At 43.9% G+C, this 23,227-nt stretch overlaps 3 protein-coding genes across 3 annotated transcripts; 1 reads left to right on the top strand and 2 right to left on the bottom strand.

Annotated features, from left to right (window-relative positions):
• Window positions 1-891: 891 nt before the first annotated feature.
• Window positions 892-8,558, bottom strand: LOC308156921 (segment polarity protein dishevelled homolog DVL-2-like; the record flags this gene model as incomplete). The annotated part of the gene is made up of 15 exons (XM_080530374.1): window positions 892-1,442; window positions 1,613-1,831; window positions 1,948-2,124; window positions 2,346-2,477; window positions 2,693-2,827; window positions 3,128-3,195; window positions 3,390-3,466; window positions 3,631-3,770; window positions 3,892-3,961; window positions 4,105-4,195; window positions 4,312-4,438; window positions 4,568-4,677; window positions 5,008-5,153; window positions 5,657-5,726; window positions 8,398-8,558. 15 exons carry the CDS (start codon window positions 8,556-8,558, stop codon window positions 892-894), a joined length of 2,274 nt encoding a protein of 757 aa, XP_080386500.1.
• Window positions 8,559-12,101: 3,543 nt separating this feature from the next.
• LOC308155702 (zona pellucida sperm-binding protein 3-like) lies at window positions 12,102-14,526 on the bottom strand (the record flags this gene model as incomplete). The annotated part of the gene is made up of 9 exons (XM_080529076.1): window positions 12,102-12,373; window positions 12,499-12,564; window positions 13,022-13,056; window positions 13,153-13,238; window positions 13,313-13,430; window positions 13,503-13,680; window positions 13,760-13,863; window positions 13,938-14,053; window positions 14,140-14,526. 9 exons carry the CDS (start codon window positions 14,524-14,526, stop codon window positions 12,102-12,104), a joined length of 1,362 nt encoding a protein of 453 aa, XP_080385202.1.
• An 899-nt stretch (window positions 14,527-15,425) lies between these two features.
• Window positions 15,426-21,870, top strand: taf6 (TAF6 RNA polymerase II, TATA box binding protein (TBP)-associated factor). Its single transcript, XM_080530230.1, has 15 exons — window positions 15,426-15,537; window positions 16,468-16,625; window positions 17,304-17,390; window positions 17,571-17,724; window positions 17,878-17,934; window positions 18,056-18,169; window positions 18,344-18,465; window positions 18,615-18,692; window positions 19,059-19,160; window positions 19,289-19,471; window positions 19,704-19,778; window positions 19,868-19,993; window positions 20,154-20,327; window positions 20,497-20,688; window positions 21,500-21,870. Exons 2-15 carry the CDS (start codon window positions 16,470-16,472, stop codon window positions 21,788-21,790), a joined length of 1,911 nt encoding a protein of 636 aa, XP_080386356.1. The 5' UTR covers window positions 15,426-15,537; window positions 16,468-16,469; the 3' UTR covers window positions 21,791-21,870.
• Window positions 21,871-23,227: the final 1,357 nt, after the last annotated feature.

The raw sequence follows: 23,227 nt of genomic DNA, 5'->3' as shown, positions 1-23,227 counted from the left end.
TATATATTACTTAATAGTTGCATTTTGCGTTTTCTTGCCAACAGTAATGATCATGAGATTTATGTTCATGTATGAGCAACATACATGATCAGAAAAATAGGTTTGCGTAACTTTGAGCCAACAGAATTTAATTGATAAGAGTTGATACATTTTTGGAAAAATAAGGAACAAATATTCATTCTCATACTCAGGTGTAGTCTACTCCACCATACTGTATACATCCTTTTAGACTGTTGGCAAAAATCCCCATTCATCCCTGAGGAATTTAGAGTTGCTGCTGGTTATTTCATCCCTTGAGCAATATGCATCGCAATGTGTCCATTGTACCAGATTATAACCTTTATACAACTGTAAATGTAAATGTAAACTACTACCCAGTCTATTTCTGTTCATCAACAGAGCATGTCTGTTGGTCCATGGTACATTGTAAAATTCAATAAAACCAAACATTCTCAGATTATCTTTTGATTTCTTCTACTGTAATCTAATAAAGTACATTCATTTTTGGAACATGGTGCAACACTCTCCAAAGACACTCTGAGGTCATGTTTTGGGTTATAAATTACATTATAACCATGTGATTGCATGACATAAACATGTATACTAACTGCAGAGGTGTGACTTTGTTGAAAGGTCATATCATTGGTTGTACTTCAACTTGTAACATTAGACAGTCTAGAGGAAAAAGAGGACTGTCCTGTCAGGGAAACAGTAATCTCTTTTTTTTGAGTAACTGACATCACAAAGGGTTGAGTTGAGGCTTTAAAGCTTTCACAAAGTTCAACATAAAGCAACTAGAGTTGCTGGTACCCTGAATCCTCTGCTCTCAAGTTGCCTTGTGCTATATGCATCTGTACACTAACTTTCACATACGTAATACCCTCTCCACTTTTACATTACGTCCACAAAGAATTCACTGGGATTCCCCATGGCAAGGTGGAAAGACTGGCGTGAGGCAGTGAGCTCCGGGGGCACAGAGCCTAGGTCACGGGTCGGGGGTGCTCCTGGGGGTCCCCCAGGCGTAGAGCCAGGAGGCAGGCCAGGTAGAGAGGGCCCTAAGTGGAGCTGAGGGTGGGGAGGCCCCAGGCCAGTTAGGGCGTGTGGGTGTGCGTGGGGGTGAGGGTGCTGGGGTACCATCATAAGCATCATGGGGTTGTAGGACATGGGGATGCCAGGTGGGAAGGGGAGGTGAGGAGGCGGGGCACGGTGGTGTGAGCGCTGGCTGAGGTGGCTGTGCTCGCTGGGGGTGGCTGAGCCATGATCTCTCCTCAGGCTGCTCCGTGTCGAGTACTCTGACTCACTGCCGCTGCCAGAACGTGAGTCCGCCCCTCCCCCACCCACTGGAGACTTCTCCTCCCTGCCACTCGTACTGCCCGTCCCTCCACTTTTCCCTCCCCGCCGTCTCTCCCCCTCGCTCCGGGTGGAGCCACTGCTCCGGCTCCCTGCAGAAGAGAAGAGGACAGGACAGAGTGAGAACAAGCCTCTGAACACATGAGGACACCATCAAAATGTAAACCTAGTATGACAGCCTGAACCCTTTTATCTATAATTGTGTTTACATCCTCTTTCCACACACGTGTAACATCCCCCTCCTTGGGCCCTAGTGTCTCACCCTCACTGTGCTGGCTCCCCGTGCTCCCTGGGGCATAGCTGTAGCTGGTAAGCTCATGGTAGGGCGGTGGCTGGCTGGAGTATGGCTGGGGGTACTGGTAGGGGAAGGTGTGCATCAGGGGCCATGGGGTCGCCCCTGGGAGGGGGAGGGGAGCCAACGTATCCTGGTCAGAGGCCCCACTGGAGCCGTCATTGTCATTAAGGGAGAGGTTGGCCATGTCTGGGACAAAAAGATAACACAGAATAATGTCATGTTACTGCTGTATGATGCCTTATTGGCCCTTAGTCCTGCAACCCAAAACAACATCAGATGCCTGGTCCTCCTGTGTAACTCACAGTTCTCACAGTCGCTGAAGTCTCCAAAGATGTAGTAGCACTGTTCAGAGAAGGTGATCTTGTTGACGGTGTGGCGGATAAAGCCGGCCTTCAGCAGGTTACTGGCATATTTACGTGCCTCACGGCGGTCTTGGAAGCCCTCGATGTGATGATAGAGCCATTCCACTACATCAGAACCTGTCAATCATCCACAAGAACCATCCCACACACAGGAGAGGAAGGGGGGGGGGGGGGGCGGGGAGTCATTCTCAAACATCAGCTTCAAAACATCACTAGTATCTACCCCTATCTAATCCCTAAATCCACCACTGATCTACTAAAATCATCTTGAACCCTCAATCATGAGATAGCCCTCAGTCCCTCTACCTTCCCTATATCATGTTCTGCCATGCTCTCACCCAGGAATGCGTTGGGGATGGTGATCTTCAGCCACATCCTGTCTCTAACCTCCAGGCCAGACTCTGGGGAGGCCATGGCCTTGGCCACAGACGCCATGTCAGAGTGCAGAGACAGGTTAAACTCATCAAAGCCTGAGGACACAAACGAGAGAGTTAGAACCTCTACATGAAAATGGCTTCAAGACAACAAAAAGAAAGACAAATACTAAGCCGGTATCAACAGAACTCCTCTTAAGAGAAGGTAAGAGAAATACATGAACATCATGAACAGTCACGGCAGATCCAAATGGTGACAGTGAGGTACAGAGATACACAAAGAGATGGTGGAGACAAACCAGGGAACTCACGCTCAGTCTCAGTGACCGAGGAATTGGAGGTGATGGTGCTGAGGGAGGAGCTGCCAGGGTAGGGTTGGTACGCGCCCGTCAGTGCCACTGAGTGACTCACCCACACCGCAGGGTCAATGGGTCGGATGGGCTCATCTGAAAAGACGAGGCACATCAGGAAGAGGAATAAAGCCTGACATTTTATTTATTTTAGTTTTGTACTTTTGTATTTTTTGGAATGGATATAGACTAGTCTCCCAAGTCAAACATGTTGCCTCCCACAAACGACATACTGTATGCTCCAGGCTAACCATCTCAAATCTGGCGATTGTTATTCCTGAGCCTCCTCCTCTGATTACCCCATTTAATTCTGAACCCCAATTTTCTCCAGCATTAGCTGGTATAGATGGCTAGAGACGACTAGATATACACAATAATAAATAATGAGTTACTTACTACGTGGCAGGGTAAAGTAGCCTTGAGGTGAAGGGTCCCAGCATTTAGCTACTGTGAGGATAATCGGCCTGGGACAGAGATAGAGAAAAATACAGGGTTATGGTCACTTGTTTATCAGATAATATGATCATCATCATTATCATCAGATAATGTGCATCCAACAAACGAATGATGGAGAGAGATGAACACTCCATTGTTCTTCTATTCTTTGATCTAAAAGAAGAGAACATGTTTATGAGTGTCTCAAAACGATGTCACCTACCCAGGTTTATGTACAATCTCCCTCAGCACACGAACTGCATCGTCATTGCTCATGTTCTCAAAGTTGATGTCGTTCACCTATGTCGGAGCAACATGAATGGAATCAGGGTGGGAGATGAAGAGGAGGGAGGGAGTGAAGGAGGGGTGACGGTAGCGGCCACAAATTGGGTGCAGTCAGAACAATGACACAATTTAGAGTGTGTGCCACGATTCTTTTGAATGGGGCCAATCCGTCTACTCACCTGCAGCAGCATGTCTCCTGGTTCGATCCGCCCATCAGCAGCAACAGCTCCACCCTTCATGATGGAGCCGATGTAAATGCCGCCATCGCCCCTTTCATTGCTCTGGCCCACGATGCTGATGCCGAGGAAGTTATATTTCTCTGCCCGTGAGGAAAGAAGAGAAGATTACAGGCGAGCTAATAGCAGGGCGACAGCCGAGCAGTGTTGTCAGTTGTAAGGGAAAGGGGAAATTAGGGAGGAGGGGAAGTCTGAGGAACTCACCCATATTGAGAGTGACTGTTATGATATTAAGTGACATGGTGGAATCCGTTACACTGCTGAATGATGAGGCCTGCAACACAACACACAACAATCACAACCAAAATCCACACATACTTCCTATTACATGATCACATACTGAAACACAAACCACAAAATATATGTTTTTGCTGCCGTATACTGTATATGCATGACTGATTAGTCACTAAGCAGTACCCTCTCCAGCCTAGTGGGGCGCTGCTTCCGGCGTCTGCGGTGTCGCTTCAGGAGACGAGAGGCTGTGCTCTGCTCTGTGGTGCTGCTGAACCTTGGACGAGAAAAGAGAGGTTGTACAACATTAGAAAGCATCTCCACTCTGGGACCGATGGCAGACGGTCCGAATTACATTTCAACAGTCATGTTTCAGTGCCCGTCCTCCCTAACCTGCTCATGGTGTCTTCATCGGAGTCACAGAAGCTAGTGGTCTCCAGCTCGCTGCTCATGACCGTGGAGGCACTCTCATATCCCGCCAGGTGGCGCTCCAGCCGGCTCTGTCCGTTCATACGTGGGCCTGTGTGGGAGAGGAACCATCAATAATATCTCTAAGCGTTACTCCTTCAAGCAGCTGATCCTACAGCATTATGCTGTCATAAGAACCACTGCTTATAGAGTCTACATTTGCAGGTATGATGATCCTCACCATGCTGTTCTAAGCTCTCCCTCCGTCTTGGCCTCTCCCTCCTGAAAGAGACCACAGACTCTGTCTCCGTACGATCGTCCAGGTTCTCCACACTACCCACCGCATTGGGGCTTGGAGAGAGTCGAGAGGGCCGTTAGGTGGAACTACAGCCTTTATTTAGTTACCAGCAATGACACTTGAAGAGGAGGATTGATGTACAATGCCATGTTGATATAGTTAACAGAAATGACTGGAAATCATGCCTCAATATCCTGCTTGGTTTGTTTTCAACAATTAATTTGGTTTCCTGAATGAAAGCATTCAGCACTTCTCTGTCCCTGTCATTGTACCATTAAACCATTCACTGGAGCTGAAACATGAAACTTTGTGTGGTGCCATTTTATTGCACCATTTGCAAACTTTCAGGCCCTAAAGGAAGGGATTGTGGGGCTCAAACCTACTGGAACGAAGGGGGCCTGGAGTCTCCAATGCCCCCAGTCCTCTCCACTGGAGGAGGAGGCAGGGGTGGAGGGGGAGGAGAGGGCTCAGGTCGAACCTCTACTGGCGGTGGGGGGGGCTCAGCCAGGGGGCTGTCTGAAGACACCAGCTAGAGCGGAAGGAGAGACCGAAAGGGAGCGGGAGAGTGTAAGAAATAGAAAGAGGAAATGTAAAAAAGATACACCCCAACCCCAAGTATCCTTTCATCACGAGAATTACATCAAACACATCAATAGAAGCAGGCACACAAAAAACTATGCATGACATTGTTCTTGACCAAGAACTCACTGCATTGACGAAACTGGAAACTGATATTGTCATAATAATTGGTATAACAAAGAAAAAGTATCGATGTTGTGGACAGGCAGTGAGACAAAAAAGACAAGTAGTACAATATATTGAGTTGAAGAGCATCAGGAGACAGGAGAAAATAAGCCTGGATTTTCCTTTAGCGACATTGAAGGAATACCCCCCTCCCTGGTCTCAGCTTCCATTCTTTATGTTTTTGTTCTACAATATACATTGTCCGGGACTTGTCCGGACTTCAAGTGTAAAATTAACTTGTTTTTCTTCTTTTTTTGTATTAAACGGCAACTGAATAAAACATCTTACCCATGACACAACTCTCCCATTGAAGCAAGGTAGTTTGGCAGCATCATCTGAAATCTCCTCCTTCACCACACTATTGACATACAACACAGAGTTCAGGACCACACACACACACACACACACACACACACACACACACACACACACACACACACACACACAGATAATTATCTCATACATGCAATCACTCAGTCACACACTTGCTGGGTTAAACTCACATACCAACCACAGACATACAGCAGAGAGACAGATAAAGAATCTCATACATCAACTCACACACACACACACACACACACACACACACACACACACACACACACACATATTTTCACATTATCTCAAATAAACACAATGGCTGAATGGCGCCTTGAGAGTTTGTGAATGAGGCACACATACCAATCGATAATGCAGCCTTAAGGCTTTGTGTATTTTCAGCATGAAGTAGGCCTACAATACAGGTCATATCTTAATGGTGCACACTAGTGGTCTGTGAAACAAATTCAACCAAATTCTTATCATACAACATCAACCTTCGCTCTCTACACACACACACACACACACACACACACACACACACACACACACACACACACACACACACACACACACACACACACACACACACACACACACACACACACACACACACACACACACACACACACACACACACACACACACACACACACACACACACACACACACACACACACACACACACACACACACACACACACACACACACACACACACACACACACACACACACACACAATTCTGTGGTATCATAACATAGCCTATTCCTTTCCTGTCTGAATTGTGGATGCATGTTATTTGGTCTATATGGGTTTATCCCATCATCTCCACTTTGTGGGAATGCCCGGGTGCCTGCCCATGCCTGCAAGAGTGTGAGATAAGGCATTTTTTTGTCGGGCTAGCCTCCAAATAACATTCAGGTCCTCCCAAAAGCTCAAGAGATGGCGCTGTTCACTGAAGGCTCTTTTAGAGATATATAGCCTAAGCTAAGGGAGGTGGTCCAACAAGAATGTATAGCTCAAACGTATCTAAAACAATCCCCATGTCTGTCATTTCAAGTTCACTTTTTTGGTGGGACAAACTGAGCATGATTCGCTAAAACAGCATAGTTGGTTCTACTAAAGTAAACATCTAGTCTATAGCCATCCAAAATGGATCTAATCTGTAACCTGTGTGAAGTGACGTTGCTCATCATCTTGTTATAAAAAGTCTTGACAGAGCCATAACTGGATTCACTCTACATGAGGTGTCTGAGTGAGTGAGAGTGTCTGTGACTGCAACCTCGTCTTCCTCTCTGGCAGGGGAAGCCTCTCTGAGGTGATGTTTTCTCTTTCCTATGGACTTCGCCTACTGTGACTATTGTATAAATCTATTGTCCATGAGCAATCAGCTGCATTACTCCAAAACTACATGGATTTCAGTTTCATAGATTAGCTGAATGTCTCATGTTTGCCCCTCTAAATTCACAATTTCCCTGTGTTGGCCATGACCATAATCTCTACTACTTCAGTACTATGTTGTTCTTTTCCAAAGACTGCAACAGGATGTTGTTGTAGTTCAAAGCCTACATACTCCAAGTTGTGCTCTCCCTCATACGTAGACTAATGAATGTCAGCACTCCTGTTAAAGTTAAATGTACAGTACAGTGGGCCTCCAGTGTTACTGTGACCCCTTGGATAATTGGCCTGTATGCAGGAAGGGCTGCACAAGGGAGGGCAGTACTCATCAACTAATGGTGTAATAAGATTTCTTTGAGAAAAAATAAAAGAATAGGCCTTCCATGCATACTGTTTAGAAGTCATGTAGGCATGCTAAATCTCTGGAACTGTGAATCTGTGAATCAAACCAGGAGGAAAGGATAATTTGTATAAAACTCAGCTGGCACAAGAGTGTTTTCTCCTGACTCTACTTAAGGCTCGAGAAGGAATGAGGTTCAGGAGGAAGTGCAGCTGCTGTGAAGAGACTGGGAGAATCTGGCATGAAGAGGGGAGAACCTGGCATGAAGCCCAACGTGAAAAAGGGGCTAAAAGACACCCGTGCAGTAGACGAGAACATATTTTCTGGTTAAATCGATTTAAAATAGCACTCTTGAATAGGGAATTATGAATTTTGTTTAAAAAAATTAAATAAATAAAGTAAATATTAAAAAGGTGATGAAAAAAATCTGAGACAGGAAGGAATACAAAGTCTTATGTGAATATGTGACTTCACTTGTTTGCTTATATCTAATAATGTTTCTAAAATAAAGTAGTGAATCACCTCTAAAATCTTCCCCTTGGAGAACCGTAATGCAATTTCATTAATTATGTTAACTTGTTATCATTTCGCTGAGATGCAACGTTGTTATTTGTTGCCAACATCATAAGTTGAATTGCAACATTGTTCCTTATATCAGCCCAGCGGACGCTCAGGTGGATGCTCGTTAGGAGACTGGAGGCAGGGAAAAACAACCAAAACACCCAAAACTCCCTTGGTCAAAGTCAGCTGTACAATTAGAACTATGACAATTGTAAGATAATCAGCTATAGCCTACATAGACTACATAACCTCTGCATCCTCCTCCGTGTTGGTGGAGTTGGATTTAATTTCCTCGTGACAAGTTAATTTAAGAGTTTACAATTCTGTCCAACATCAATTAGACCATTTAGGGCAAAACATCGCCTTGCTAAGGACAGCCTCGCACACTCAGCAGCATCTCAGCAACTCACCCGAAATCCTGATCCATAGATTTAAAGAAAAACTTGTAATTGGGCTTATTTAAAACCTGTTTGAAATCCAACAGAGTGATCTGTTCAGAGGGGATGGGGATCTTCACCAAATACGGAGTCTCCTCTTCGTCGATGTGGTAGATTATTTTGGTTTCCGCCATTTCACCAGCCCTTCTCTCGGTCCCTCCAAACTATCCCGATGGATTACAACAGTACGAGGAGATCAAACCGTAAAGTTACCCTACCCACCAAACTACCAAACCTCCAAAATATAAACCATTTAAATTCTGTAGTAGGGTACTTGAAGCCCATGCACAAATTAAATTCGTAGGTATCCTTCAGCCTTTGTGAAATCCGTTAAATCCCTCAGGTACGCTGACATTCACAGTTCTCCTAAACTTTTTCGGCAGCAACTGTGTAAAGTGAGGGAGGAGGAGGGGGCCCAGAGTTATCCGTGCTGCTCGTAGCCAACGCGGCGTATGACGTTCTACATCTACGCCCCTCCACAGGATCCCCACAAGAACATCACATTGAAATTCCAGAGACAAGACTGTAAGCTACTCATGACCGATTTCACAAATTGATTGTTATACTTGTCTTTATTGTCTATAAGATTTGTCCAAGTCTGCTGTCACAGTTGCCAAGACTTGCATCGACACTCAAAATACAAAAGACTGCATTCATTAAATCAAGGTTTATTAAAGATAAATAACATTCATTATTACGGTCCATTTGATTATTTTCTCTGCAAAATAATCACAGGGCCAAGAGTTACGATGCCACACACTGCCTTGTCTGAAAAGAAAGGATACAAAGTTAATGTTAGATTTATTTTATTTATTGCCTATTTTGGCAGTCTCAAACCACATCCATAGCAGTATTCCAAAAACAAAACTGATCTGCATATTAAAGCCTGCAGTGTGAACCACACAAGTCACATGTGGACAAATACCTTTTGAAATGATGCCCTTTGATTGATCATTCCTGAGCCATTCAACATGTCTTGAGGCACAGGTGTTATCGCAACATTGACACACCCCATCACTCCCATCCACGTTACTCCACCTAAACAGGGAACCACATTAACTGAGCACCATAAGTACCATAAGTTACCAAATTAAGTAACTATTCTTGAACTCACCTTGCATTTATATAATTGCAAGCCTTGCTTTTTAGGCTACTATGGCGTCTCCCATCAGCTCTCAGCTGGCATGTGATATAGATCTAGGGGGCATAGCAATTTCAGAAGAGAATAAGGGGGTATTCCATCAACGTTGCTAAATTAAAATCCAGGCTTATTTTTGATATGTCTCATGAGAGAACCTTACAAGTCTTGTAAGATTCATCACAATAAGCCTGGATTTTCCTTTTGTGACATTGATGGAATACCCCCCAGGACTACAATAGTATTTGGAAACATAACATGTGAAGCTCACAGAGTTCCTGGGATCCTGACGGAACATGAAGGAGCTGAGCTGCAGTTGAAGTATGTGTGCCTTTGTTCGGGAAAGGAATCGAGCATTTGATCCAAAGTCCTTTGCATCAATTAGGCACCTGGGAATGAGATTGATGACATTTAGACATGGCAGGATCTGTGTGTGTGAAAGTGAGTTGAGTGGGTAATTGAGTATCCATCACACCCATAGTTTTCTATGAAGTAGTATCTGGGCACAGAGGTCACATCGGGTTCCAAGGTGGCCACACAGCTTGCAATGAAGAGTCGACGGGGCACATGACTACCATCGCTGAAGGAGGCTTCAAGGTGCAGGATATCTCCAAGAAAGTACTGATTAGAGGACCTCTCACTTTTCCAATCATCTACATAAAGGAAACGTTTTGATACAGCAATTGAGACACCTTACACTCTTGCAGTAGTAAACAAAAGTCCACAGAAACAGCACCATACATACCAGTCATGAGCCTAAGAGAGAAGTCAGACTGCTCCATTGCATAGTCAATAGATGTAGAAGGTGCCACGGTTGGCTGTGCAAGACCACTGCTCACATTGTGCATCCTGTGTCAGGAGAACGAAACAGAGGGAGAGATGTATTGAAAGTTTGCAAACAGCAAATAACGAAAGTAGGATACCATACCTTCTGTAGTAACAGGCAACGGGAATGACAGCACCGTTTATCCGAGTAATACCCTGGTCATTGGCAACTGGCGAAAATACCAATTTGTTTGAGTAGACCATTGAATCACCATCCATCTACAAAATAAATGAAGACCATTTTGAGAACATGTGGTAGGAATTTAGTTTCATGTAGGCCTCCTGGGTCCATCTTATTTGAAGGTAAATTGCAATTGAATAACAGCTGGTTATAATCTTTAAACAAACTTCTACTTACGATCAACTTGGAACCACAGTCGTGCAAACCTGTTTCTATTACAAATTCAGTGTCACTAACAGGAACAGCTTGGCAAATCTCCGATCGTGTGTGCCCTAAAAAGAGTTCATCTGGAGACGCCAACCGGCCGTTATTGTAGAGGTCAGCCTGAATCAGTATAATCATAGTCGTTTCTGTACATTGTAGCCCTACTCGAACAGTGTTCGCGTCGCGTGATGGGCCCACGCCTTCTTCCACGGGAATGTCATCGCTCATTGAAGTAAGTTTATATTGTCTGCCGTCCGGACCCATCATGGGTCCATCCTTCAACACGCGAATGCAGCTTGCAACATAAAACGCCGACGACAAAACCAACAGAATAAAGGTGGCGTGTACTTCTAGGTTTACTCCCATACTGTGTTTTGACCCCCCAAGAAATAGCTAAGATGCATATAATTAGGACGTGGTTTCTTCAGATGAGGTCGGTGGTTCTGTCCTAATGGCTCCCATCCATCCTTCTGTTTTATGTTACAATGTGTGGTAATCACACCTGTTTAGCATAATGAAATCAGAAAAAAGCAGGTGCGGGGACGTGATTATGCGACGTGTTTTAGGCCCTGTCCACACCTATACGTTTTTATAATAAACGTGGATTTTTATATTCGTTTTTGGGGGTTCGTCCAGACGCAAACGAGTTTTTGCCCTCTGAAAACGAAGATGTTTAAAAACGCCTGCCAGACTGTGGGCCACATTACACAGGCGAATGCTAACCATTCAAACAGAAAACCACTGTATACTAGAGCGATACGTCACGTGACTGCTGCATTTGAATATGATTGGGTCATCAATCTATAATTTCACGAGATTTATAGGCAACCAAAATTCATACATTTTATGAATCTCGCTGTAGGCCCTATGCAACCGATGTTTGTTTACCCTTGCCTTTCAAACGTAATAATTACAATGCCAATCAAAATCTGAAAAACACAGGACAGTTTAGACTTTAATTAGGGCATTGAGTTTGATAATCAGGACTAGGTCAGGTCAGAGCATCACCTTTAATTTCCATGTCTGTGTCCAGATATCTCCAAATTATCTGGAAATTGAGTGCACTAACTATCAAGTTAAAGAAACCGGCCAACTGTACCCTGTATGACTATACCTCCCAATTTATGACATGGACTCCCAATCACTTAACATCTACCTCTTCAGCTCACCAACATACAGCATTAGCCTAATATTATGTAAACACTGCAAGAAATTACATCACTCCATTTTAATAATTCTAAGTGACTTGTGCACCCACTATTATTACGAGAAATGAATGAAGACAAGAATTTCATTGACAGTTTCACATTTTTATTTTTCAATCAAGGGTCATCTCTTTATGGGGTCATCTTGTTTTGGGGAAAGATCTCCAGTGTCTGAATCCTTTGTGTTAATCGGCACTGTGGCGGTCACCTCCACGGGAGTCTGATTGTTCCCTTGAGTATGGCTGATACCACCAGGGGGCGCGGTGGCATGGTCTTCCTCAGGACGGCCATCAGGACTGCCACCCTTGTCACTTGGCTGGACTGTTATGTTGAGAGTCTGATTAGTAGGGGATGTCGCAACTGCATCTTCAGTGAAGGTAAGCTCATTCTCCCATTCTACAAACAAAGTTAGAACATGAGTCAGTAGAGATTTCACAACTCAATTCACATAAGAACCATCTCATACGTACCCTTTTCAGAGACTCCATTCTTCCATCTGATGCCTGTCCAAAGATCTTCACCATCCTGTTCATCCAGCCCACCAATCAGGCCCTCTCCCTCTGTACTAAACTCTTCTCCAAGGCCTCCTGGAATGAAAAATACCAATTAACAACTCACTGAATATGTTAGTGGCATTTGTGCATATGAATAGACAAGCACCATTCTTGTAGTCCAGGCTGCTGTCAAGACTGCCAGATGACTGCCAAACTTCTGGTCTGGAGAGAAAAGCAGGGATGCCAAACTTCCCTCTTGGACTCAAAGATACACTCTTCGGTTTGGTTGTGAGGACCAGCATGGGGCCCACAGTAGTCTCTTTTTCCCACCCTAAAAAAAATAAAAAAGGAAAAGGAAAATGTTTATTAACCAACATGCAAGGTCAGTCTGAAATGAATATGCAGTCAAGATGTACCATAGGACTACCTTTGTTTTTATTCATTCCACTTTTCCAATGGGTCTGAGGTTTGCTGCCATCTTGAGTAGGCAGCCTTTGTGGACTGGGGTGAGATGCTGCTTGGTCAACTCTGGGTTGGCTCTGACAGTTACCACATAACAAATCATTCCCATCATTAGACCTCCATCTGGAATTGATGAAAATTTACATGTTAGAGCACACAGCCTATGCTTACTGGAGTCCATAAGTCACAACATCTCAATGTGATGAGACAAAAACTCACCTCCCATCGATGAAGGAGCATGCCTTGTAATGAGGCTCTGCATCACCCCCAACAGGAAATGCAGCAAGGTGACATGTGATGAAGAGCTGTAAAACAGAACAGGATGAGCAAAACCAAATTAACCAGAGCTACACAATATAGTTGCAGAGTAGGCCCTCACCTGTCCCCGGTCCTCATGATGAAACCTGAAGGCATCGATGTGAAACTGGAGCTTGTGATCCTGAGTTCGTGGCATGAACTGAGAGCGTGAGCCTGCCAGCTGGGAATCAACCAAGCACCTGGAGGAAGGTCACCGTGAGAGGACAATGGATTCCTGGGATAAACATTGACTGGTCTTCACCATTACTTACCCATCATTATCAATAAAGACATATCTAGGAAAAGAGTTCCTGTCTGGTTCCAGTGTGGCAACACAGCTTTTCACAAATACTCTGAGCCTCATGTGGTGAGCCACTCGGACAGAGGCTTCGATGCTGATGGGGTCCCCTAGGAAATACACACTAGAGCCCCTCTCATAGAGCCAGTCACCTAGAGAGAAAAAAAGACAGCTCAAGACAATTGTACAAAAACACAGTGGTTGTTATAATTAAATGATATGTACACCCACTTGTCATGATCCTCAGGGAAAACTGCAGGTTCTCTCCAGCAGACTGTGTAGATGTGAAGGGGATCCAGGTTGGTTGGAGAGAACCACTGGTCAAACTGTACTTCCTGAAGCAGAACACCAATTTAACAAAAAGCAGATCAATATGCCGTTTCTGATCATACATCAAGTGAGAACTCACCTGCTGTAATGGCACTCAATTGGTATTACGGCATCTTCCATTCGAATAAGTCCATCTTGAGAGGCCATAGGCGAATATATGAGGAGGTTTGTGTAGATCAAGGAGTCTTCGGACATCTGTGGATGCACAAAAGTGAGCATTGAGAGGCATCGATGCAAGCATATCAGACACATTTCAGTCATTAAGCTTATATTAGGCTCACCCAGCGCTTCATCCCACAATCTGAGAGCGCCGCGAAGATTCTGTACTCATCGGCTGAGAACACCGTGGCTCTGCAGGAGTCCCTGTTTTCAACTCCAAGGCGTAAGTCTTCTCCATCGATAAATGTTCCGAGTTCAAACATATCAGCCTTGACAATAATGTCCACAAAGTCAGGATAGCATGTCACAGAGACAGTCGTCACTAGATCTTGTTTGACAATTGCAGGGCTTTGCTTGGGTTGCTTTGGGAACTGCCGCTGGCTTGAGGACAGAAGCTCATCAATTCGTGGTCGCCTGATTTGAGGTCGCAGCCATGTGTCGTCTCTGGAAGGATACGCAAAGGCGGGAGAGGTAAAGTAGTGTCCACACAGTGACGACAAAACGACCATGTTTACGAATAACCTGACCACATTCTCCATGAGCCCCATCTAAACAAATAATACGATTATGTAGGTTTGATAGCAATTACTGCTGCAGTAGGCCTACAGATCACAAAAACAACATGAACCGAGTTGGCTTTTAAAGACCAACTCATGTTGTCGCCACAGGACTTAAGTGTTTGTAAGATAGACCGCACATTAGAATTCAATTAGGCTCTGATTAGATCCCGCTTATCTTATTGGTTAAGAGATAATGATAGTTCCTTTTGTAGGCTATGCATGTCGTCCAATTATGAACGTTCTCCCTGAAAGCAACCATGGTTAAGAGCCCATGCACACATCCAATGCTTTTGTCAGGGATTTAACAAGTTGTTATCTCATCACAGGATAATATTGATGTCAGTTTGGGATCGCGAGACAATTTTTGGGGGGGAAATCGCTGTAGTCCAATTACATTTAAGATGTACTTCAGAACTGTCATAACTTTACAGGCATTATGCCTGAGTCATATGAGTAATATGTTGCTTGTGCTTTCAGACCTGCAGGAATAGAATAGGAAATGTCTGGGAACGAAATGGAATCAGGCCTATTTTACCGATAGGCAGAACTGTAAGCTGTATAGTAAGACGTTTGCTATGAACCCTATTTGAAACAACCCTATTCTTAAATTTAAAAAAATGTTTTGTATTTACATTTTCAAATAAGATCTAGGTTACAATATATACTGTTACACATTAACGAAGTTCCTTCGGTTCAAAATAAAATATGTCACAATATTCAACTATCAGCTGTGAGGACCTCTCCAACTAAATCAAAATGGCGGAATTTCAGAAAAAGGGGTCAGAACTACATACGATAAAGCAGTTAAAATGAATCTACAGATGGATGTATACTGGCGATAGTTAGATTGACAAACAAATCACTATATATTAATTGATGAAGTGTTTGTGTATTTTTAATTAGTTTAAACTTCCCCTTGTTGCTGTTCAACGACTATTAGTGTGGTGTAACTTTGCAAAGGTAAGAACGCTGGCTAAAGCAAGCTTGCTGCTCAGCTAGCTAGATAGAGATGAAATGCACTCTATAAAAGGGATATGCATTAGCTAACTCGCAAATGTATTATGATAATATATATCTTTTAAATAATGTTAATCATTGTTGCATGTGCGGTCCTTTTGGTCGGACACTGGATAGGGTAACGTTAACTTTGCAAGCTAGCAAGCTAAGTGACGTTAGCCACCGCATTGTGAATGTTGATGCTGACCAGTGTTATGTGAGGGGAAAGTAGCTGTTATTGATTGCATATCAATTCGAAAAATATACTGATGAATTACTATGAGTTCAAAGATTGTTGCCAAATGTAAATGGCTGATTACAGACAGTAGATTAGCTACAGTGTACAGGACTAGCGGCGCATTCCTAAATAAATTGAATGGGGCAGATCCTCAGTCATCTGTCAATATCTTCATCTCAAGAGACAACGTTGCCACTTATCGTTGATGTCTGCGATCTTGATTAATATTTCATAATTATTCACAAGTCTAAATCAATACATGGGTGCATCACAGAAAACATCACATCACATTACAGTTTCGTTTTATTTTCTGTTGATCATGTATACGTCCATGTAATGCCTTAAATGTATTTTGTTATTTTCATTTTTTTTAAGCATGAGGCCCCAAATAAGCCCTTGGGGTTTCAAGCCTGAACCTGCACAATATCTGTTTTGTTTTTTCTCTCATCTATTCACCTTGCTTTTCTCTTGGTCTTGTTTTTAAAGTGCAAACAAACAACATAGAAAACAGTCTGGCCTCAGATGCATGCTTTGTTTTCACAAATTCCTCTTTTAATCTGAACTGACTTTAACATACATCTGAGAATTAGCCCTGTGGATGATGAAGCTTGAAACAACAAACAAGAGTTATAGCCCACCTCATATCTCCCTTACAGCCATGGCAGAGGAGCGGAGGCAGAAGCAGTGCAATGTGGTTCTGCCCACTGAGTCTATGAAGGCCATGGCAGAGTCGGTGGGAGTTGGGCAGTTACAAGAGGAGAGTTGTGTGGCCCTGAGTGATGAGGTCAGCTACAGAATAAAAGAGATTGCCCAGGTAAGGGCGAGTGTGTTCCACCACAACTGATGTCTGTGTGGTTTGAAAGCATGTAAACCTGCTAGGCTCGCACAATGACAAACATGGTGGAAATATCTCAGTTCATGCAATACTAAATCAGTGAGGGTGATTGTTATGAAATTAGGGATGCTCCGATCTGGATTTTTGCGGCCGATACCGATCACCGATTTTTTTCCTCAAGATCAACCGATACCGATACCGATACCGATTTTTTTTAAAATACATAACTGTAGGCCTACTGACTGGATAGCCTACATATTTTTTGCTTTTTAGACAAAAGTTTTGATCCATTAGGCACCAAGCAAACGCAGACCCATTTTTATGGCATAGTAAAGGTCTGGCCTATCACCCAGTTAAGGCCTGAAGCCCAAGTCAGTCGATATGGCTGTATAAAAGACATCATAAACGTGGCCTTCATGGTTTACATACTGTTACGTCCTCCTATGTTTTCTGTTCAGTTATCTGTCTTCCCCAGGAAAAGGGGGGAAAAAAAGAAGAAGAAAAAGGTTTTTGCGATCGGCCATTTTTGCCGATCACCGATCGAGTCATTTGGAGTGAAATCGGCCGATTTAAATCGGTGGCCGATCAATCGGAGCATCCCTATATGAAATGTAGTTCTCCGCTCATCTTTCTTGTTTTTCCCCATTGGTCTTCTAGGATGCACTGAAGTTCATGCACCATGGGAAGAGACGTAAACTGACTACCAGTGACATAGATCATGCTCTTAAATTGAAGAATGTAGAGGTGAGGGAGACTTTATAATAAATGCACCACAATACCTACTCCTTGTCAGGGGAATATTAGGCTATTAGGCTGTGTGTGTGATGATATTTGCAGGTATGCGCTCAGTGGGTGGCTTAGTGGCTACCGCCCCCATCTTAATTACTCTACAGGTATTCAAAGCTCCCTCGTCTATCCCAACAGCCACTGTATGGCTTCCAGGCACAGGAGTTTATCCCGTTCCGCTTTGCGAGTGGAGGTGGGAGGGAGCTTCACTTCTATGAGGAAAAGGAAGTGGACCTCAGTGACATCATCAATACACCCCTCCCTAGAGTCCCACTTGATGTTTCACTCAAAGGTAAAATGTGATTTTAATTGATGTTACATCACAGTAAATTCACACTCCTTATATTATCTATGTGCTATAATTATATTTCTGTTAACAACAGCTTTGGAGTTTGTTAATGCTCATATTCTAGCTCATTTTGGTCCTTTCTTTGTTTCTGCTCAGCTCACTGGTTAAGTATTGATGGTGTACAGCCTGCCATACCAGAGAACCCGCCCCCAGGTGAGACCCTGGTCTGTCTGTGTCCATCTCTCCCCATTGGGATAATGCTGGAACATGTTTTATTTTGTATGCGTTACACTGTACTTACCGCTCCCTTTTGCGCTAATTCACCTTCTCTTAGCACCAAAAGAGCAGCAGAAGGCTGAATCTACAGAGCCACTTAAAGCTGTCAAGCCTGGCCAGGAGGAGGAGGGATCCATCAAGGCTCCGGGGGCTACATCTGCAGAAGGCAAAGGTCAGTGTCTGTATTCCATCTTCAAATGATACATGCACAAGTAGAGATTTGCGTTCCTCTACATCCCTTTTTATTCATATTTGCTGTCTCCCTCTCTCTCCCTCCCTCCAATGTTTTTATTTATTTATTATTATTATTATTATTTAAAAAAAAATAATTTACATCTCACTCCAGGAAAAGACAAGGGTCTGATGAGGATGAAGCCCCGCAGTACTCACGAGCTGTCAGTAGAACAGCAGCTCTACTACAAGGAGATCACAGAGGCCTGTGTGGGATCCTGTGAGGCCAAGAGAGCTGTGAGTGTGTGTGTGTGTGTGTGTGTGTGTGTGTGTGTGTGTGTGTGTGTGTGTGTGTGTGTGTGTGTGTGTGTGTATGTGTGTGAGTTTATAATTGTTGCCTCCATTATCATTGTTGCCACATTGTTTTTCTCTCTTGTCTTCCTCAGGAAGCTTTACAGAGTATTGCCACAGACCCTGGGTTGTACCAGATGCTCCCAAGATTCAGTACTTTTATTTCTGAGGGGGTGAGTTTCTTTCTATCAACTTAGCTTGCCATTTAACCTCCTTGTTGATGTCCATGTGTGAATGAATGAATGAATGGACTTTATTTGTCATTGCTACAGTACAGGTACCAAACAACGAAATTTAGGAGGGGTGGCTCCCCTGGTGTTAGGAAAGGGAAGAAAAAAAAAACATTTTAGAAAAAGCATAAAATCACAAGAAGGTAAGGAGCTGGTTTACATAAATAAAGGCTATGTACACAATCCACTGTACTATACTGCACAGATGTGTGTCAGAATAGTAGAGACCTACAGGGTTTGCATCTTCAATTTAACAGCATTAAGATCAGCTTGTTGTTGTTCTGTGACATTCTCTTCCTCTTCCACCAGGTTCGTGTAAATGTGGTGCAAAACAACCTGGCCCTGCTTATCTACCTTATGCGAATGGTCAAGGCCCTCATGGACAACCCCACACTCTACTTAGAGAAATATGTGAGCCATAAAACAGAACACATCTGTCCGATTTAAACACGGATGAATTTGATACAGTAGATTGATGTCAAAATGTTTACAAATGCCCAATGTGTCCCTCTCTGGCTCTTCTCCCTGTCCTTCTCCAGCTGCATGAGTTGATCCCGGCTGTGGTGACGTGTATTGTCAGTAAGCAGCTGTGTTTGCGGCCAGATGTCGATAACCACTGGGCCCTGCGGGACTTTGCTGCCCGCCTCATGGCCCAGAGCTGTAAGACCTTCAGCACCACTACCAACAACATCCAGTCTCGCATCACCAAGACCTTCACCAAGGTGTTTGTGGGTTGTGTGGGGGGATCATTTGTATGGATGTACTTGGAAATCTCAATATTTCAGAACTCTTAATCATGATCAGAATGAGCCGATCCAATTGGGGAAATCAGCCAGGTCGTTTCGATCCTGGATAACAAAAAAAACAAGATCATTCTGATCCAGATTAAAATCTTTGTAATACTGGGCCTGGTGATTACTAAACAAGGGCATCCCTTCGTCTTTCCTCTCTTAGAGCTGGTTAGATGAGAAGACACAATGGACGACACGCTATGGCTGCATCGCTGGACTTTCTGAACTAGGACCTGATGTGAGTGCCTTTCTGTCTTTCTCAGAGAGATAAATGTTCTTACCCTCCACTTTGTTATATATTTAGTTTTCCTCTTTTTTCTTCTCTAGGTGATTAAGACGTTGATCCTACCTCGGCTTACCATAGAGGGTGCTCGCATCAAAGCAGTGACTGAGGGACCAGTTGTCTCCAACATTGATAAAATAGGGGCAGACCATGTCCAGAGCCTCTTATTGGTGAGTGCTGTTCTAAGTGTATGCTAATGGTAGAACAGATGTGTGCAATAGGCTTTAGACATATTCTAGACTATAAAACACCTCCACATACACTCATCATATCATGTCACAATCCATATTTCCTGTGAATATGCCTTGATTATATCCCCCATGTTCCTAGAAACACTGTGCCATTGTTATTGCAAAGACCCGACCTCTGCCTGACAATGTGGACCAGTACCGGTTGGACTATGGTTACCTTGGACCCATGCTTTGCTCTCATGTAGTAAAGGCCAGGGCCCAAGCAGCATTACAGGCCCAGCAGGTCAACAGAACCACATTAACCATTACACAGGTACTCGCAACCGCTGTTTTGACCCGTTTAAATTTTAGTCAAAAATGTCAAAATGTATGTCAATACAATTTCAGATGCACAGGTGAATTGAAAATATCAGCAACTTACTGTATATCATTCAAACTGCAAAATACAGTCAGAGTAATCAAAAAAGAACTGTCTCTTGCAGCCTCGGCCGACTCTCACAGTCTCTCAGAGTGGATTAGTGGGGTCCGGGGGGTCTCGTACCCCCAGCATCATCAAGATTCCGAGCTCCCTCACGCTCATGTCCACTCGCCCAGGGACCCCCACACAGCCCTCCCCCCCAGCAACAAAATACATTGTCATGGCAACCAGTGCAGGAGCAGCCTCTACCCAACAGGTACTGTGGACAGAAGTCTTATAGTGTGTATAGACTGCATTTTATTGATGTTGTTTTATACATCTTGAAGGTGTGGTAGTAAATGAATGGATCCAGTAAACCAATATCCAGATGCACTGATGAGTAATCTCAAAATCCAGAATCGTATCTCTTGATTGAGATTCTGGGTGCATAGCAAGTAAACACTGGGGATGGGAAGTTAATAATTTATAATTTTAAATAATTTTGCCATTTAGCAGACGCTTTTATCCAAAGCGACTTACAATTACGAATTACAGGGACATTCCCCCTGGAGTAACTGAGGGCTAAGTGCCTTACCCAAGGGCACACTAGTAGTGGTGTGGCTTCAGGCGGGATTTGAACTCACAACCTTCCGATCACAAGTCCAACTCACTATCCACTAGACCACCACTACCCCTGTTGTCGGGACATCTCCACCCCACTAAAGTGTTTACTGTAGCTCTACCTGAGCTAGTTCCGTTCCATTCTGCCCTCTGTTTACCACCCGACCTGTACACATTGCACAAAATTAAAAGTTAAGCTGTTAGCTGAAGATGTTTTCGATGCCCTTATTTCGCAGGTGAGCAGTGTGCATTAAATTGCTTGTTTGAAAGAAAATGCCATTTTAACCCCTGTCTCCATTTCAAGCACCTCCTCAACTCCTCTCTAATCGGGGATAGAATCTGTGGCGCTGGTTAAATTCACTGGATAGATAACCGCCCCACTTGCTTTAGGGTTCACCACCGGACGTTGCGAGAATAACTGATGTGAAGTAGTGTGTAATTTTGTATTTTCCTATTCTGTCTTCAAGGTGATCACCCTAAGCTCCTCCCAGTCTGCCTCCTCAGTCACAAGCACTGTCCCCAGCGCTACCTCCACCCTACAACCCCTGGTTAAACTCGAATCAGGAGGTGGTGGTGGGTTAGGGGGGTCACGACCCCTCCAGAAGTACATTGTGGTGTCTCTTCCCTCATCTGCATCTTCCTCCCTGGAGAGTAAGAGCTCCGGTGTGCTTCCATCCTCCACAACCTCTCCCATCTCATTGGAGGCAGGGATGAAGATGGACCCATCTTCCGGGGCCAACACACAGCCCCCACACTGAAACAGGCCTCTGAAAGGCTGGTGGTGGGGATGAGACCTTTACCTCCCTACTGTGGATAGACACTAACAAAATGGGGGAGAAGGAGGACTTTTGGGGGGGGGGGGGGGGGGTGTAGCAGAATTGTGTATGAAAACAGGGGGATATTGTGAACATACAGTATAATGGGGATGCATGCAATGAAGTGCACAAATTGCATCTCTCTCTTTCCTTATTGTACATACATTCACACTCTTCTAAAACTGTGTGGGCATTTATAATGGATCAGCCAACATTCTAATTGATGTCAATTTTTTTACACTCTATAATAAATCAGATTTTTTTAATGATTTTATGTGGAGTGCATTGTTTCTTCATTGAAGGATTATTAATATAGCTGACAGCACACATGGAAAACCTACAGCAATTGGTTATCACACTTTCAACACAAGTGTGATTCAAGTCTTTTTTGAAAACATTTGTGATGTTTTTTTGTTCATGTCTTGTTTAATGATGAGTGATAGGGTAAATGAGGTCTGGAGACATATTGTATCCAGAGAAGATGTTGCTGAACACTTCTGAATTCATTCTGATGTTGCTATGATTATGAAAAATCCTGAGTTAGTCATGAATAATTAATAATGAGTGATAAAGTTAGAGGCTAGACCAAAATGTGCTAACCTAATCAGCACAAATAGGGGGATGTTTATAGGGAGATTTGGTCTAGCCTCTAACATCACTCGTGGTTTTTCATAATCATGGCAGTATTGGCAACATCAGAATAGTGTTGAGGAAACATCTCTGCTCACTTACTCTAACTTCGTCGCCACATATCATTTGATCTCAAATTGTAATTGCTAGTGAAGCCTGTCCGAGCACTTATTATGGAGGGGCCTATAGGGGAGGATACGTTATTATAACTAACTTGTTGAAAATTGTTAGCACCATTTGCAATACCAATGGACAGTTAAGACTAAACTAGGCCTAAGTAGAATTCGTATGATTTAACATAATTATGCAAAATAAATAATCTCACTGAATTGAGAATATCTCAACTGGTTTCTCTCTCTCTCTCTCTCTCGCTCTCTCTCTCTCTCCCTCTCTCGCCCTCTCTCTCTCTCTCTCTCCCTCTCCCTCTCTCCCTCCCCCTCTCTCTCTCTCCCTCTCTCTCGCCCTCTCTCACTCCCCCTCTCTCTCTCTCCCTCTCTCTCGCCCTCTCTCTCTCTCTCTCTCTCGCCCTCTCTCTCTCTCTCTCTCTCCCTCTCTCGCCCTCTCTCTCTCTCTCTCTCTCGCCCTCTCTCTCTCTCTCTCTCTCGCCCTCTCTCTCTCTCTCTCTCTCTCTCTCTCTCTCTCTCCCTCTCTCGCCCTCTCTCTCTCTCTCTCTCTCTCTCTCTCTCTCTCGCCCTCTCTCTCTCTCTCTCTCTCGCCCTCTCTCTCTCTCTCTCTCTCTCTCTCTCTCTC

Source organism: Nansenia antarctica (assembly GCF_963989245.1).
Source record: "Nansenia antarctica genome assembly, chromosome: 4".
Classification (NCBI taxonomy): Eukaryota; Metazoa; Chordata; class Actinopteri; order Argentiniformes; family Microstomatidae; genus Nansenia; species Nansenia antarctica.
The sequence above is the reverse complement of the archived record's forward strand: the minus strand, read 5'-3'. Positions and strand labels throughout refer to the sequence as shown.